Source organism: Larus michahellis, chromosome 21, assembly GCF_964199755.1.
Source record: "Larus michahellis chromosome 21, bLarMic1.1, whole genome shotgun sequence".
In the NCBI taxonomy this organism is placed as follows: Eukaryota; Metazoa; Chordata; class Aves; order Charadriiformes; family Laridae; genus Larus; species Larus michahellis.
The window spans coordinates 576,701-595,296 of NC_133916.1; the positions used below are offsets into that span (position 1 = coordinate 576,701).

Here is an 18,596-nt window from a genome sequence, read left to right on the forward strand (position 1 = left end):
GGCTCAGCCTTGCCCTGCACCCTTGTGTGGGGCGATGGGACTGTGCCCCCACCTGATGGCAGGGCTCAGCGCCGGCGCGTGGGTGACGGGGCTCTTGGCTCCCAAGGGATACTCACACAATGGCACTCACTCCACGGCAGTACCGCTCCCACATGCTGCGAAACCGTGGCTGGCCACCGATGTCCCAGAGCTGTGACAGGGAGAAGGCAGCGTTACTCCACTGTCCTGTCCGTGACCCTTCCCAACGCGGCCACCTGGCCAGAGCACCTGGCATGCACCAAACCCACCCCCATCCTCTCCTCTTCGGCTCAAATCTAAGGAGGAGGCTCGTGACTCAATGAAGAAAGGAGACATCTCAGGAAGGGCAGCTGGAGGGTGTTGAACACCTCCTGCGATGCGCTCTGCTGGCCCAAGCTGGGGGGCTTCTCCCCATACCCACCGCAACTCCTGGCCTTTCACTGGCGCACCTGCCATTTCCAAACACTCAGCATGCTCTCAGAAACTTTTCTGCAGCAGGCAGAGATACAAAATCAGCTTTTCAAGCCCATCCCACTGCTACTTCCCAGTTCAACCCGGGGCTCTTGAAAGATCCAGACGAGGTAGAACTGTAGAACTCTCCTCTCCCTTTGCTCTTGAGGCAGAGACCACCACTGCAAGCCACCACCTGTTTTTCCTGGCGCTCCCACCTTCAGCAAGGTGACCATATCCATAAGTCCCCGCCAGCAAGCCAGAGGTATAAGAAAACTTCCAGCTTTGCAGCCTGGACTGGCCCTTACTGCAGAGGTCTCTGGATCTCCTACATCCCTTCCACACATCTGGTGGGTACCTGCAGAAACCTAACAAGGCAGATCTTCCCAACTGCAGCTGGCTCTGCTGACATCTTTCAACCTCCAGCAGAAGTCCCACCAGTTTCCCTTCACCCCACCTTTCATCCCAAGAGCACACACCGGCGAGAACATCTGCACCTTACCTTTATGGTAACGTTCCCCTTGGTGATCTTCCTCATGTTAAAGCCCACCGTCGGGATCATGTCTTCATTGAACTGTCCTGACTGCAAGGAACAAGGTGAAACAGCGTTAGGAGGCACGGGAACCCGCCAGCCTGCACTGAGCAGGGCAGCGAGGCTGACAGCCTGCCCAGAAATGACCCCAAACGCTCTGCCAACCCTGCAGCAGGCACAGCGCAACCCTCCTCCTCGTCCACACCAGGAGTAAAATTAGAGACAAGGAGGCAAAACGCCTACAGGAGGGAAATCCTGCTGCAGCTGCTGCTGTTACATAGGGTGCAGGGCGCCCTGGGTGCACCGGAGAAGCCCCCCACCCCGCAGCGAGCTGCCACCCCCAGCCATGCTGCTGTCTCGGTGGGGTGGCGCAGGCTCACGCAGCCCAATCCTTCCCAGGTGGGGTTCCCAAGCCCTTTGCGGGAGGAGGCAGAGACCTTTGCCTGCTGCGGTGACCTCAGGGCAGCCGTGTCGGGCCCAAACCTCTCCTGCAAAACCCGCCAGCAGCCCCACAAGGACCCAGGGTGCAGGCAGGCGGCCGGGCTTCCCACCAGGGGAGCCAGCTCCTGCACCAGCTCCTTTCCGGCCACGAGTCCTGGGGGCTCTGGCACGTTTCCTGCTTCGGATCGTTTACGGCCCAGCCCAAACCAGACTGACTTCTGCTTTCCTGCAAGCCTGCTGCCTATCTACACCCTGCCCGTGCATGGGGGCTGGGTGACATGGGGGAAAGCAAAAGGTCCCCTCTCCCCCTCCCCAGGAGCTGCCACCACGTGCCACCACGTGTCCTCTGGCAGCACAGCTCTGAGCCATGTCAGGCATGAAATGCATGAAATCACCGCAGATTTGCAGCATCCCAGTGCCGCTGTGAAACTACGTTAGTCTTGTCAGAGCGGTGAGCAGGAACAGCCCCTCTGCCACCGCGGGGGGATACCAGCTCACCAGCCCACTTGCCCGGCACCACACTGGAGGGACAGGATGGCACTGGTCTGTTAAAGCCGACCCCACCTTCCACTTTGCTGCTCAGATCCCAACTCTGCGAGATGGTCCTGGGCTGAGCAGCACAGAGGGATGCTCCGGGCAGCCCCAGCAGCATCCCTGGGGCAGGAAGCAGGAGCTGCCACAACCCTCTGCCTCGAGCAGCCTCCTGCCTGGCGGCCTCACTGGTACTCAAAACAGGATAATGTTCTTTGCTTTTAAAACACATCCCTGTGGAAGGCCCTGCTTGCAGGATGCCAGGGAAGTCGATGGGAAGAGGGCTTGATAACCAGAATAACACATCGCTGGGGCTTTTGGCCATTATTGCCAGAAACCAGCAGGAACCACCAACCACAGCCAAACTCATCCCAGCAGCTCTTTACTGGCTTAAAATCTCGGTTTCTCTAGGACTTTTCTGGGTTTTCTTTCAGTTAACACAAACCTCAAAAAGGGAAGACAATTTATGCCATTTTCTGATAAGCAGAATTTTGTGCCTTGTTGAGCCAATGGCTCCTCCAGACCCACCACATCAGCGAGTCCCCAGGGTTTTCCTGACCTCTTCCAACGGTTCTGCAACATGCACTGCTTCCCTATTTCATTTCCCTTTTGCGTTCATCAGCAAAGCCCAGCAGCCAAGGGGTCACAGAGCACCCAGAAACCACGCCAGGGACTGGCGGGGAAGGGCATGGGGGGAGAGGAGGGGAAGCAGACAGGAATCCCTCTACCACGGGCCGCCACGAGGAATGTCTCCTGCGGACTGAAGTTCAACACACAATTTGGCTTTATGGACCAGGTTTTAAGAAATTATCAGGCTTTGATCAGAAGACACAGAGAGCAATTGCTGAAGAGGTCTCGGAAGCTGCAGGCCACCTCCACTGGGGATCCCAGACCAGATCACGGGAACTGCTGGCTGTGTGAAAGCCACCTGAGACACGGTTCAGGTGTGATGGCTCTTCTTCTAGGAAAGGACGGCCTGCAGGAGCCAGGAGTCACCTCTGCTTTCCTCCACCAGAGATGGGAGCAAGCACACCTCTGCGAGCAAAGCACGGCCTTGCGCCCTGACCCAAATCCTTCCTGCACCGCGGTGCCTGCCTCCGTGCGGCCCATGGCCAAGGGGCCACGACAAACCCACATGTGCTGTCCAAAAAAGGATGGGCTGCGAATGTTACATGTTGTGGTCCAGGATGGCTGGCATGTGGTCCCTGCTGTCCTGGCACCCACGGCAGCATCTTCAATGTGCTGCCAACGCGTTCAGCTCCTTCTGCATTGGCTGCTCTCTGAAATCAACTTTGAATGGTGGAAACATGATGCCCCCTCTTCCCTCTCCAACCGCCCTAGATGCTGACGCCTTCGGCACATCTTCAGCTACCAGCCATCTGCAGCTCCACTGCCAGGGAGAGGGGAGACCAGCCCAGCTGCAGGCATGCAAAAGCTTTGCCGGACACATCTTTTGCCCAAATTTTGGTTATGGCATGGACACAGCAACCGCACTGACCCTGGAGATAAGGCCCAGCCGCACCGATCACTTGGGAATCCTTGCAGGCAAGATGGATTTTGTGTCTACAACGGGTTGTTCAGGTATTAACAGGCTCCAGTTCATCGCTGGTTTTGACAGGGCCCCCTCCACACCCTGGCAAGACCAGCCTGTCCCAGTGCCCTGGCTGGAAGACAAATGCCCAGCCCTACCACTTTCCAGCTGGAAAAGGCGGCCAGGATCCAGCTTTTTGCAGGGGCGAGCGGTGCCCCCAGCTCACTCCGAGCCCCATCCTCTGCCACATGCACGTGGACACCATGTCACCTGTCACTTCAGCCATTGTCCCAGGATGTCGGCTGGCTGGCACAGGCAAAGAACCTCAGCCTCCACGCCGCATCCACCAGCTCTGGTAGGCAGCATGCAGGGCCGAGGTGACCAGGCCCTGCTCCTCACCATGGCCAGGCAGTTGTTACCCTCCCCCAGCACAGGATGACGCTGCTTTGATGCGACCTGCTCTCTATAAATCACCACTGCCTGTTTTGCAGACCCATATCACCAGGTGCTTACAGCAAGCCATTCCCCAGGGACCAGAGATGGCAGCACCGAAAGCCTGGCCCCTGGTCATCCAAAGTCATGTCTCCACCAGAACATGGTCCTCTGTGGGACAAAGGCAGATGCGCAAAGTGCCCTTGGTTGGAGGGCTCCCACCAGCGCCTGGATCGTCCCCCGAAACCACCCAGCCTCGTGCTCCTGCAGGCATCTCCCGCTGCGTGGCACAGCGCCGAGTCCCTGACGAACCCTGTCCGAGCTCCAACCCAGAGAGAAATGCCTGGAACCTCCTCGACCAGCTTCGTGCATGGCGCAGGGTGGGAGCGTCGGGCAGCCAAGAGCTTCGCTTGCAAAGTTGCTGCTCTTCCAGGAGCTCTTCTCCAAAATGGTTTAAAAAGATCAGCCCCACTGCACAGGCTCGCTCCGGCCCCCCCAGCATGACTCATGTCGCCAAGCCGAGCTGTCAGAGCCCCACAGACGGACACTTGACTCCGAGTACCCCATTCGGATGGGAAAAAGGCAAATTCCAGCCAAGCCCTTGCAATGTTTCTTTGACAGCAGGTCTTACAACTCTTTGGGGCTCTGAGCAACGCAGGGCACCTACAACATGGAGCCCCTTGTCCCCCTGCAGAAAACACCAGAGGAGACAGAGCTGTCCCCGAGCGCAGCACAACCCAGGGAACCCACAGACCTGAGAAGGGGGGCTGCCACCCAGAGCCGGACAAGATGGAGCTAGCCCAGGGCCAGCAGCAAGAAGGAAGAGCCCCACAGGTCTGAGAATGAGATAATCCTGACTTTTGCCCCAAATCCTCAGCACGCTTTGGTTTCAAAACCTCTGTGCAGAGGGATCATGCTGAAGGGATCCGTGTCAGCCGGACACCACCGCCGTGGGCAGGTCAGCAGCCTGAGCTGGGCAAGCATGGTGCTGTGGGACAGGGATGGGCGCGCACCCCTCCACCCCAAAGCAGATGGTCTCACCACCACCACCTGCAATTAACATTCACGGTCTGGCTCTGCAGCACCCCTCAGCTTGGAAATTCAACACTTCAAGCTTTCAGCACGGTGGAAAACCCACAGGCTCCTCCTGGCCGTGCTCCCGGTGATGCTACCGCAGCTGAAACAGGCTGTGCTGCCCTCCTGACCCCACGGGCCCTATCTCCAGGCCACTCTGATCTTGAGAGCGAAAATGAGATCTGGGGACAAGCCTGCAGACGGCAGCCAGGCCATACGCCAGCTGACCCTGCAGCCCAGGTGATGCTGGCGTGACTGACACTGCCAGTAAGCCCATGGGAGCCGGAAAGATGATGTTCTCCAGGACAGATTCATACCACTTTTTTTTTTTTTTTTAGAGCATGGTATCACTGAAGCTCAATTTCTTTCATAAAAGTGAGGTTTCTCAGATGAAAGGGAAAATCCTTGGGCTGCTTTCGCTTCTTTGGCGCTGTACCACAGCCCGAAACACACTGGACGTCAGTGCTGAGGCTGTGCTGGCCCGACACCCTGTGTGAGGCAGAGGCACAGGCACATCGGAAATACTCCCAGCAGCTCCCCGGGGACACGCAGTGTAGCTCTCGTCACCCAGGTGGAGAAGGGATCTCTGTACAAGAGCTGCAGCAACGTTTGCTCCCACCTTTGTGCAGACCGACCCCACAACTGCCTACAAATTCATTAGCGGTTGCTCTCATTCAGGTGTGTCTGTAATGAGGCAACATCTGGGCGGAGGGACAGAGGTGGTGGCCACACAAAGTGCTGGTGGCTCTAGAGTGACCACCTGCTGCCGGCTCAGGCTTTGGGGTGCTGGATGCGCACAGCCCCCGCCAGCGTCAGCACCAATTGATGGCAGCAAGGGTCTGTTATAGAAACTCTGGAGAGAACCAAAAGTCTCTGGATGCTAGCAAGGCACTGAAAAGGTGCCCTCCTGAGAGCTCGGGGAACAACGTGGTTCAGGACCAAAGCAGAGCCTCTCTGCACCGGGCATCCCAAGCCCACTCTGCAACACAGGGGCAGCAGGCAATGCCTTCAGAGGACTCCAGATCCTCTGGGACAAGGCGAAGGTCGCAGCTTTGCCCTTAGCATCGTCCTCTTGAAGGAAACAGAAGCGGCCTGTCTGCTATTCAGTGCGCATCTCCAAACACGAGGGACCCACACAAGCTGGCTGCGTGGTACCTGCACCCTTGGTTCTGGCTACCCAGCCCCATGGATGGCCCCAGCAATGGAACCTTGAAGACACGGTGTTCAATCCATCCCCGACCCATAATGTTTCCATGCCTCTGCTGTCACTGCCAGCATCCATCTGCCTCCTCCACACAGTCCAACCCAGCTTATACAAACTCGGCACTGGGGAAGCTTGGCCCAACTCTTGTTTCTGAGGTTGTTCAGTCTCCCTTGGTCTTCTACCGAACAACAACGCTCAGGCTGTCCCTTCATCAATCATTGCTCTGGCTTCTTGGAGACCTCCAGCCATTGCCCTGCTCTCAACTGGATCTTCTCCCATCCCTTCCTCCCCCAGGCACAGTGTCCCAAACCAGCCGTGATGTCCCAGCCAAGGCAGGGGCCGCCAGCAGCAGGGCTGGGGGTGTTTGCACCTTCCAGCACGCTTGAGGTCCTTGAGGGCACAGCGCTACCAGTAGCTGTGCCACAGGCCTGCAGCCCACCCAGGACACAGGTCACACCTCATGAAGACAAAGCCTTGTGCTCTCCTTCCTGAGCTGGGTTTAATCAAGGGTAAGCTGCGGGGAATCTCCAAGATGAGGTAATTTTTAAGTTATGTGATAAAAAGCTCAACTGCACAGACACAAAGGGGCACAGAGAGGCAAGAACAGGCGGACAAATCCAAAAGAACCCTGGTCCAGCTGCTCTCAGGGCAGGAGAGCCACAGCAGGTTCCTCTCCTGTGGACACAACGGCAGGTGGGGAACCCAAAGTACAGCAGGGGAGAAGCACCCTGGCATTGCACAAGATTCTTCTGGGATGTCTGTGGGAACAAACACGGGAAAACACAGGGATAAGGGGATCAAAAGGGTCACCAGGTTGCTGGTCAGTATGTTTGTCTGGCCATGCCTCATGCTCAGCCAGCGCAGTCTGTCCTGTCTTATCAAACTGCGTTTCCAGCTATTTCCCTGGGTAGGGGCCTCTGTCTTCTGTGTGCATGTGTGCGTTTGGGGGTCTGAGCACCAGCGGCTGGTCTCCAAACTGGGGTTCAGAGGCCACTTGCCCTTGGTGCAGCAACCGGAGAGAGCACGGGTGAGCGTGCAGTCACTGTGGAGCAGGCGGAGGGGCACGGAGCCAGAAGGTGGGCGTCCCTGGGGGCAAGACCATGCGAGAAGGTGGCTGTTGGAGGAACCAGGGGTGCAGAACCGCAGGGTCTGAGGGTCAACTGAGAGATATACGTGTGTGTGTATGTGTTATGGCTGGCGGCCACCACTAAAACTGAATCTAAGGGAAACTATTACTTTCTTCAAGGCTGTAAAGATGAGACCAAAGTGAATATTTAAGCTGTGCCCATAGAAACCAACTCTTCCACCTGATGAAGCTGCTGCTCCTGAGAAGCAGAGTTAACTAGGAAAGAAAATCTGCACAATGGTATTAATTAAAAAGCAGGAGTAATGAAGCCCAGAGCTAGAGCAACGTTGACACATTCTCCACTTTTAGAGGAAATGAGGAATGCATTTGTTTTTTCCATTGGAAAAAAAAACACAGAACAAGTAAAACAGAAAACCAAGCAGTGAGTGCAGGCTGTGGAAACAGGAGAAAGCTGAGGACAAGGACACACCTCTCATGAGGCTGTAGCTGGTGGAATCTCATTACCAGGCCCGAGAATACCGGAGGTTGCTCCTTGGCCATCTGTCCACAGCTCTGACCCTGCACAGCCATCAGCTCCCAATGCACGTGTTGTTTGTCCCTCTACGGCAGCGAGCACCCATCAGGCACACGCACCACTTTTTGGTCTCATCCCTGACCTGACTGACCATTCCCACCAGGTCCTCAGGCAGCGGCTCCTCCCTCAGACCTCTGCAAAACTCATGAGGACATGGAGTCCCACCGCATCTTCTCAAGCACCACCTGGCTTCACCGCAGGGGTAAAGGCTGATCACTGAAGGGTTAACAAAATGGTGATACATCCACAGGGGACCTCTCAGGCGAGGGGCACCAGAGCAGAGACCAGCAGTTGCTATAAGGACCAGGCAGAGAAATAAAGCCACCACTGAGCTCACCACAGCCTGGCAGTCCGTGGTTCTTCAAAGCTGGATCAATCTCCAAGGCTGCCCTGCTTTGAAAGACCAGAGATGTCCAACCCAGGCTGCTCAAGGTTCACACTACCCCTTAACTTCACAGTGTTACTGGTGTTTACATTCTTCTAGGGCTGCCTTTCAACTTTGTGCTCTTTAATCAAAATAAAATAAAATAATTACAACACTCCTTAATTAGCAGCTCTTTGCTATGTCCGGGCCTCGGGTGATGCTGAGGGGGGATTCAAGGACTACGCTTGGGTTTTTCAGGACACGCCGGTGCTCTTGCCCAGTGGATGGCACCCATGCCATGGGACACGCATGGCTGGGCAGACACTTCCACAGCCAGCTCACGCCTGGCATCGCACATGCCTGCGCCCAGGAAAGCCCAGATGGGGGCACGGCAGTCCCAAATTCCACCACATGGGTGCAACTTCATGCTGGTGCCTATCAGCCCCAGGATGGCAGAGTCGCTCTTCTCAGCCCTGCCCTGGCAAGGACACTCCAGTGAGCCCTAAGCATGGGTGTCCTCTGCACCAGCGGCAAGTGGCCTCTGAACCCCGGTTTGGAGACCAGCTGCTGGTGCTCAGATGCCCAAACCCACACATGCACACGGGAGACAGAGACCCTTACCCAGGGAAACAGTTAGAAATGCAGACTGATAAAACAGGACAGACTGCGCTGGCTGAGCACAGGGCACGGCCAGACAAAGGTACTGACCAGCAACCTGTGCACATGCAACAGACCCTTTTTATTCCCTTATCCCTCTATTTTCCCATGTTTGTTCTGATAAACATCCCAAAAGTCTTGCTCAATGCCAACGTGCTTCTCCCCTGCTGTACTTTGGGTTCCCCACCATGCCTGTGAGCCGGGACAGGAATGGCTCGGAGACATGCCACAATAGTGTTTTGTTTTTTTCAAGGCAGCCTGAGCACGGCACAGAGTATCCCACCAGGCTCGCTCCCTCTCCCAGCATCCCCAGAGCCCCTCACGGTGCACAGCAGGCCCCGCAAACCCTTGTCCTCAACTGGGCAGCAATGCAGCCACGGCTCTTCTGGCCAAACCAGAGTGCAGGCAAGAGCCTGCTGTCCCCGATACACAGGACAATGCTCAGAGCAAGCGGAGTGGCTTTACCCATGTGTGCTGCATGGAGCATCTCTGGATTGAACGGCACCGCAGCAAGCTGGGGGCGGGTGCCGAGGATGCCGGGCTGGGTGCATCCATCCCTGGTGCGTGCATCCAGCCACAGGCCAGATCTAGGAGCACCCAGAGGGGCCAGCTCATGGCTCTGCAACACACTGCTCTTCAGGCCAAGCAGACGGGCTTGTCTGGGGTCCCTTGCCAAGCAGGAGGGAGATGGTGCCACTGCTTGCCTGGATGACCCTCATCAAGCCCTTCAGATCTGCTTACGTTTCTGCTCTGAACTCACACTTAGGCATCACTTGTCCATATTGGGACCAGTGTCCGTTTTGGGACCGGTACTGTTTAACATCTTCATCAGTGACATGGACAGTGGCATCGATGCACCCTCAGCAAGTTTGCCAACGACACCAAGCTGAGTGGTGTGGTTGACGTGCCTGAGGGATGGGATGCCATCCAGAGGAGCCTGGACAGGCTGGAGGAGCGGGGCCATGCGAACCTCATGAGGTCCAACAAGGTCAGCTGCAGGGTCCTGCACCTGGGGTGGGGGCAAACCCTGGTCTCAGCACAGGCTGGGGATGAAGGGATGGTGAGCAGCCCTGAGGAGCAGGACTTGGGGGTGCTGGGTGGGGGGAGAAAGCTGGCCATGAGCTGGCAATGTACACTGGCAGCCCAGAAAGCCCCCTGCAGCCTGGGCTGCACCCCCAGCAGCGTGGGCAGCAGGGCGAGGGGGGTGATTCTGCCCCTCTGCTCTGCTCTGGGGAGACCCCCCTGCAGTGCTGCCTCCAGCGCTGGGGCACCAACAGCAGGACACGGAGCTGTTGGAGCGGGGCCGGAGGTGGCCCCGGAGATGCTGGGAGGGCTGGAGCCCCTCTGCTGTGGGGACAGGCTGAGAGAGCTGGGGGGGTTCAGCCTGGAGAAGAGAAGGCTCCGGGAAGACCTTATAGTGGCCTTTCAGTACTTAAAAGGGGGCTTATAAGACAGATGGAGACCTTTTAGCAGGGCCTGTTGCAATAGGACAAAAAGTAACAGTTTTAAACTAAAAGAAGGTAGATTTAGACTAGATATGAGGAAGACTTTTTTTTACACTGAGGGTGGTGAGACACTGGCCCAGCTTGCCCAGGGAGACAGGAGATGCCCCATCCCTGGAAACATTCAAGGTCAGGTTGGACGGGGCTCTGAGCAACCTGATCTAGTTGAAGATGTCCCTGCTCACTGCAGGGGGTTGGACCAGTTGGCCTTTAAAGACCCCTTCCAACCCAAACCACTCTATGATTCTATGTTCCTGGAAAACACCCACTGTCCATTTTTTCTGGGCTCATGCTGATGGAACATGCAGCAGCAAGGCAAGACTGTGCCCCAGCCACTACTCCTCCTCTTCCAGAAACATGGAGAAGCCCCTCCAAAAAAACTAATGCCTTCTGCACTATGAACCTCAGGTGCAATGGAAACAGCTGTTGAGGGCCCAGATTCTGCATCTCAAGGTAGAATGACCACCCATCACGAGGACCCACCTCCCGCCCCATCTTGGCACTGCCAGACCCCATGCAAGGGGCATGTCCAGAGCTATTGGGAGAGGCGGGTGCCACACTGACTGGTGAAAATGCATCAGAAGAAGATCTCCTTACTTCTCCCTCAGCACCCCCACCAGCATCTCTCTTCTCTACCTCCCCAGCACTCCTTGGAGACCTTGCAAGACCTGGAGATGCCACCTCTGCCCCCAAGCTCAGGCACCCGAGTGCACCCTACAGAGATGGGGCAGCAGAGGGGGACAGTGGCTGCCCGGGAACAGGTGGGAGCAGGCGCTGAGCTCTGCAGTCCTCCAAGCCACTGGTGGGACGCACCTCCAACGGGATGCACCTCCAATGGCAGCGCTGTTGGAGAGCTGGCCAGCTGCCATGGCATCCATCATCCTACCTGATGCCACTAGGCTGATGTGGTTTCCTCTTGCAGCATTGATTGGAATCACTTTCTAGGTGGAGCTCAAGTGCAGGATGCTGCCCCAGTTCCCCCCACCACACAGATCTGACACCCCGGCACCCAGTCTCTGTGGCTTCGCTCCCTTGGAAGGCTCTCGACTGCAGGTGGAAGACATGCGATGTTGAATCAAAGGCAGCAAACCACTCACTATTTCTAAACATGTCCTGCACTGATGGGTTTTGAGCCCCAGCACCCATTGAGGGGCTTCTGACACCCTCAAGTCTTGCCCTCGTTACCCCCAGAGTGGGGAAAAGGCAGCCAAAAGCCCTCCAGCTTCAGGTTAAAACCAAGACCAGGTGTGATTCACAGCCTTCCACCCCTCCTTGTACACGGAACTTCAAGCTTCAGCTCCTCACAGCCAAAGAAAGAAAAAATGAGCCCTGAAAAATAAAAACCCCAGCCAGATGACCCAGGAGGAGTCATCCCCCGCAATTGGCTGCCTTCAGCAAAGCCTTAGCCCAGCACGGCCATGGCTCTGGGCTGCTGTAGGAAACCACCCAATCTTTCAGGCAACTGGATTCCAGTTTTCAGCCAGGTGCAGCTAAAAATCCTAGAAGAGGAGGACGGCACCAAGATAGAGCAGCTCCAGCCCCAGCACCCGCACCGCTCTGCAGGCCGGGGAGCATCACCTGCACCTGCGGAAATTTCTTGGGAGATCTCTCCAACAATGTCAAAATCCGATACTTTTCAGTTCAGGTTTTTCCCCTCCCCAAAGCCCAAATCACAGCTATTTCCCCTTCTAACACCCTCATTACATCACCTTAAAGGCAGACAGCTCAAACACTTCTCACGCAGCTCCTGCTGAGCTGGGATTTTCTGCGTGTCATGTTGTTATTTAGCTGTCCCCGACAAGTCCTTATTTACTTATTTACAGGATGTTTTCTCAAAGGTCGGTGCCTCTTTTTTGTGTGCATCTGCCACAAAACCTGAACTTTCCAAATAAATTCACAGACAGAGGCAAAACTGCAGCGGGGACAGAGCTCCCCGCTCAGCACCCTGAGCCTGACTGCCCTGCGAGGCTGTTGAATGCCCCACCACAGACCTCCTGATGCACCAGCAGACCATGAAGCCAGCTTCAGCCCACGCACGGAGAACTTCCCTCGAGAGCTGCTCTACGTCCTGGATGTCACTTTTCCCTCCACCAGCAATACTTTCTAAGTGGAAAGTCTCGGCGCGTGGGTCTTGCAGGCGGGGTCTTGCACACAGCAAAACTGCCAGGTATGAAGTGTTTACTTGCGGAAGCAGGACCCACCCCCCCCGAAGCCCACTCTGAGCCCCATCTGCTGCAGACACGGCTGGGAGAGGAGACATGTGGGGACGGGGGAGCCGGGCTGGCAAAAGAGCCATTGCAAGAGGATGAGGACCATCCCCAGTGATTTCCAGCCCTGTGCAGGCAAAACAGCCCAGCACGTTTGCGATAAAGCTCCATCACCCTTTAGAGCTTATCTGGTTATTTAAAAAGGTGCTAAATTACTTTTCCATTTTTAATGCAGCCTGTGTTGCTATTAACAGGCTGGCAGCGTATGGTGGGTCCAGAGCAGGACTAGCCCCAGTGTGGCACTGCCGCGTTCCACCCCGAGATGGGACTGCAAAAAAGAACCATTAACCATGCAAACGGCGGGGACAAAGTCACCCCAAAAAAAGAGTGGTGCTCATGGTCACTGTCCCGGAACCACAAAGCTGCCTGTCCCCTGAGGCTGGCATGGGTCTGCTGGGAGAACCAGCACAAGGCCTGAGCACCGAGCGGTGACTCCCAGCAGAAGAGCTCGACAGCAGGAGCTCTATCATCTCTGAGGTGAAAAGCGTTTTGGGGTGCCCTCCCTCTGCCCCTGGGCACTTCAAGAAGGACGTTTTCATCCCTGCATCCCTCGCACCAAGGGAAACCCTCCCAGGGACCACAACTGCAGCACAACAAAGCCTCCAAATTAGCTGCAAAATCACCTTTGAAAGCCCAGCAGCTTCCAGCGCCCCGAGCGAGCAGAAATAACTCCCTTTGCTTTGGAGCCGAGGCACAGAGTGAAGCAATGTGCACAGACCGGGGGGGCCACAGGGAAAGCAGGACAGCCAGAGGATCCACATCCACCTCCTCCCTGAAACCCCCCAGCGCGACAGCCCAAACCTGCCCCTTCGCTCGCAGTGTCACGTCTGGAGAGGGCGAGAACAACCCAAAAAGCAAGAGGGGAGACTCCAGCCGAGCATCCCCATGGGTGAAACCCCACGCTGGGCCTCGGGATCCAGGGCCCCCAGCTCCTGCTCCGCCGCTGGACCCCGTGGAGGAGGCCAGGGTTGAAGGGTCCCCGGGGCGGGTGTCGCTGCCCTGTTGGGGCACCCACGAAACGCCGCGGCTGGTGGGTGCTGGCCGAGGAAGGGACGGAGGTCGCAAGGCAAAGAACCTCCTACGCCAGCCACCAAGCAAGAAACCTGGTGGCACCGAGCCCGGCAAGTTCCTCCGCAGCAGCAGGGCCCGGCCATGACAAAGCGCCTGCTGCGGCGGGGACGAGGGCAGGAGCTTCCCCTGCCCCCAAGGCCGGGCACCCGCGATGCCGGGCGGCAGCAGCCACCCAGGGGACCGGCGGCGGGCAGCGGCGGAGCCCCGGCCGGGAGGGGCAGGCGGGGGCCGGGATCCTGCCCGCGGCCTGCTCCGCCGGCGGCCCCCGAGCCGCCGCACTCGCCACCGGGAATGCGGAGAGGAAAGGCCGGGGTTTGCCCGGGCCCTCCCGGTGCTGTCGGACCCGCACCGCACCCGTCAGCCCGCACCCCCCCACCCCCCCGACTGCATTTCTGGGCTGGGGTGCAATAGGGCGGAGCAATTCTGGGGACAACCGGGGGTGCACCGAGGGGGGGTGCCACGGGGGGATGCAGGGAGCCGGGGTTCCGCCTGGGGGTAGGCGCACAGCCGAGCCCCCGCAGCGGGGCCCCAGGGCCGTGCCGGGCGCTGCCGGGGGCTGGGGGGGGCGGGGGGAGGGGCAGGCGGCTCTCACCGCGATCACGTTGACGAAGGTGGTCTTGCCCGAGTACTGCAGCCCCACCAGGGTCAGCTCCATCTCCTCCTTCCAGAACAGCGCCCGGAACCAGTCCAGCAGCTTGTTGAAGAGCGCCAGCATGGTGCCGGGCCTGGCCGGGCCGAGCGGGTCCGGGCCGAGTCGAGCGGGGCCGATCGCGGCCGAACCGAGCGAGACCGGGCCGGGCCGATCGAGGCCGAGCGGGTCCGGGCCGATCGAGGCCGATCGTGGCCGATCGAGGCCGGGCCGAGCCGCCGCCGCCGCCCCGGTATTGTCCGCGCGCCGCGCGCCCTCGTGCCGCACCGCCGCGCGCCGCCCCGCGCGCCCCGGGTGGGGCCCGCGGGCCGCCCACCGCTGCCCCCTGCCGGACGGGAGGAACCACCGCACCAGGCACGGCACCTCCCGCAGCGCGGACGCCCTGCACCCCGCACCCCCGGCACCCGGCACAGCCGGCACCCTGCACCCCCAGGACCCTACACCCGCAGGACCCTGCACCCCCACACCCTGCACCCCCACACCCTGCACCCCCAGGACCCTACACCCGCAGGACCCTGCACCCCCACACCCTGCACCCCCACACCCTGCACCCCCAGGACCCTACACCCGCAGGACCCTGCACCCCCACACCCTGCACCCCCACACCCTGCACCCCCAGGACCCTGCACCCCCACACCCTGCACCCCCACACCCTGCACCCCCAGGACCCTGCACCCCCAGGACCCTACACCCCCACACCCCGCACCCTGCACCCCCAAAACCCTGCAGCCCCACACCCTGCACCCCCACACCCTGCAACCCCAGCACCCTGCACCCCCAGGACCCTACACCCCCACACCATGCAACCCCAGCACCCTCAGGACCCTGCACCCCCACACCCTGCACCCCCAGGACCCTACACCCCCACACCCCGCACCCTGCACCCTCAGGACCATGCAACCCCACACCCTGCACCCCCACACCCTGCAACCCCAGCACCCTGCACCCTCACACCCCGCACCCTCGGACCCTGCAACCCAGACACCCCACAACCCCACACCCTGCACCCCCAGGACCCTGCACCCCAGACATCCTGCACCCCTATGCCCGGCACCCCTTGCACCCCGTGCTCCCTGTACCCATGGCATACACGCCTGCTGCACCCCCAGCACCCCCTGCACCCAGCACCCCTGCACCTTCCCACCCTGCATGCTGACACCAGCACCCCTATACACTGATCACCCCCTACACCCTGCCCCCTGCACCCCCAGGACTTTTGCAGCCCAACACCACGGCACCCTGGGTCCCCGCACCATGCACCCCTGGACCCCCGTGCTCTGCATGCCCCCTGCACCCCCACCCTGCACCCCTGCAGCCTGCACACAAACCATCCCTGCACCCAGCACCCCAGCGCTCCCAGCACCACTGCACCCTGCACCCCCAATGCCCCTGCACCCAGCACCCTGCACCCGACAGCCCTTGCACCTTCCTGAGTCCTGCACCCTCTGCACCCAGCACCCCCAGACCCCCAGCACCCCCTGTACCCTTCTGCATCCAGTTCCCCCTGCCCGTGGCACCCATCCTGCACCCTGGGACAGAGACTCTGCAGCAGCCGGCGCCTGCCCCCACCAGCCATGCCAGCTGCGCACGTCCCCAGTCCTGCACCCTTACGTGTCTCCTCCCCTGGACTCCAGCTCCCCCAGGCTCCCGGGGGGTCCCACAGGGCACCCAGCCCCCACAACAGGGTTGGGCCAGCCTGTGGGGCTGTTCCCCTGCCCTCCCACCCCACTGCAGCCCTGCCACCATACTCCTGTTGTCACCTGCCTGAGATACAGCCACAGCGGGGGCCAAGGCTGCTTGGGTGGCACAGCAGGAGCCACCCCTCTGCCACGGGTGCCCCCTCCTCAGGGCTGGTGAAAGTGGCTGTGTGGAAGTGCTGGATGCTCCCGAAGGACGATGTGGCAGCGTGACACCGGCAGTGGCGAGGGTGAGGTCCCAGCAGGGACCACAGCTCCTGAGCCTCAGCGGACACTAACGGGTGAGACGAGGGTGACCTGGAGGTCCAGCCCCGCAGGAGGTGCGCTGTCGTGCAGGGGGACCTCATGGGCACAAAGGGGACCACGTTCGCCTGCGGGGTTTTTTGAGTCACTGATGTTGTGGATCCGGGGCCTGGGCTTTGACCTGGCCCTTTGCCCTCGGGCCTCAGTTTCGCAGGTGATGGGCTGCAAATGCTTTCATATTTTTACCCTTTGATTTCTCAAGCCCTCTGCAGAGCCAGGAGCTCAAAGCAATGTCACAAGAGCCGATGAGCAATTTTCCACTTGCAGAATGAGACACAATCCAAAGGCACGACTTTCTCCAGGGATGTTTCTATAAGATGTTTACACAACCTGCCGCGACATCAGCCTTTAGAGGTCAGCAGCCTCATAACCCCCTCATTTTCCCCCAGCTAAGCTCTGCTGGGTTGCAAGGGGGTGTGAAGCTGCTCCTGTGCTCGAGTACTTGTGCTGTCTGTGCCTTTGCTCTGCTTTGCCCTCCCACGTTGATGCTGAGCGCCCAGGGCAGCCCTGGCCAGCTCTGCAATGCCACCAAGGCTGGGTTACATCCAGGCTGGAGTTGAGACGGTCCCAAAGTTCCAGCGGTTGTTGGGAAGAGCCCACACGCAGAGGAGGTTGCTCAGGCTCCCGTTAGAGAGGAAGATGCTGAATTCACTGCTGGGGCTGCCTGAGACAAAAGCGTATGCGCAGAAAATAGAGAAACTGAGCTGGGGTTGGATGTACCCCACAGTAGGTGTCGCAGAGCCATGGCAATTAATGGTGGGGAAGAGTTTCCATCACATGCCTTAAGTCACTGGGAAGCTGCCTTTGTTTTCGGAGGCAGAAACCATTTTGTTTTCAGAGATGCTGCAGCCGGCTAGAGATCCCCGTGCTCTCGAAGGGAGGCCTAAGGAAGCAGCGATATCGTTGCTTTCTGTAATTATTTCATTGTAGCTCCTCCTCGTACCAGTGAAAAGTTCAGCGTCCTCCCATTACGTGTAATTTCTGCCTGAAGATGTTGGTTTTTTTAACAGACTCCAGCCCAGGGAATGTCCCTACACCGGTCTGGGGCTTCCCACCCAAAACACCTGTGGCACTCGTGTTGTGCACAGAGACCGCGCGTGTGTTGCTGCAGTCCCTGCCAGAGAAACTGTCCAGCCAGTGCTCAAACAAAACACCCCCCTCACAGCAGAGGAGGGAGCTGGGTGAGTCCATCCCCACGCCGGGAGAGACATGAGCAAATGAGCAGAAAAGATTCTTTTCACACACTGGTCCCCCTCTGCCCATCCCCATTCCCCTTATCCCCAGCGAGGGAAGGGTCTCACACCAGCCCTGGCAGGTCTGGAGGTGTCTGGCTGTTTCCCGCTGGTTTGAACCAGGGGGTTCCAAGCCCTGGTCCCTGCAGAGGAGCCGTGGCAGCATGCGCAGAGATGCTCGAGACGGATCCGGTCCCCGCAGCTGCACCTCTGCAGCGCTGTCCCCCATCCAGTCACCCCGTGGTCTCCATGCCAGGAGTGTGGGACTGGGCAGAGCATCTTGGGCAAGAGCTATTACCACTCCGGGACCTCTCCAGACAAGAGCATACTTAAAATTCCCAGAAGGTTTTGATGTGGTTGCTCAACCAAGTTCCTTAAAGAAACAGAATTGTCAGGGCTGTGCTCCATGTTTCTGTGGGGTAACGGATGGCTTATTCTCCACGTTCCCCTGTCTTGTGGTTTAACCACTGAGTTTCCAAAGACCAGCATGAACAGATGTCACTCCTGAGCCCCACAGTGTCCCTGATGCTCCCAGCCACCAGGTCAGCTTGTCCCTCTGGTGCTGAGTGAGGTGCTGCTGGGTGGACCTCGTCCTCTATGGGGTCCCACCTGCTGCCGGTGCTCTCACGGGGCCTCTGTGAGCTCCTGGGACCCCAGCGCTGCCTTTGCAATGTCAACGCATGCCTTGAAATTTCTCCTTTCTGGGGGCTGGCTTGGTCATTGATTACTTGAAGTCCATGAGGATGCTGTTGGAGACTTGTCTCTGGTTACATTGCTTGCCTGAGTGGAGAGCTGTTATTGAATACCCAAACCTCTGGATTTTGGCACATCCTACCCCAATGCCCTGCTCTTCCAAGAAGGTGGCTGAAGCGATGCCCTCCTGCAGCCTGCAGTGGTGTGCTGTGTTCGATGGGGATGCCATGCAATCCACTGGCACTCTCCATCAGCTGCAGTGAATTTGGACCACCTTGGGTGTCCTT

At 58.7% G+C, this 18,596-nt stretch overlaps 1 protein-coding gene across 1 annotated transcript in view; it reads right to left on the reverse strand.

The window, feature by feature from the left end:
• ARL8A (ARF like GTPase 8A) overlaps positions 1-14,670 on the reverse strand; it is a 20,658-nt gene extending 5,988 nt beyond the window's left edge. The window contains exons 1-3 of the mRNA XM_074564362.1: positions 14,328-14,670; positions 971-1,051; positions 117-190 (exon numbers count right to left, since the gene is read on the reverse strand). Coding sequence (XP_074420463.1) covers positions 117-190; positions 971-1,051; positions 14,328-14,450 — 278 coding nt within the window. The 5' untranslated portion in view covers positions 14,451-14,670. The remainder of the gene's footprint in view (positions 1-116; positions 191-970; positions 1,052-14,327) is intronic.
• Between the last annotated feature and the right edge of the window lie 3,926 nt (positions 14,671-18,596).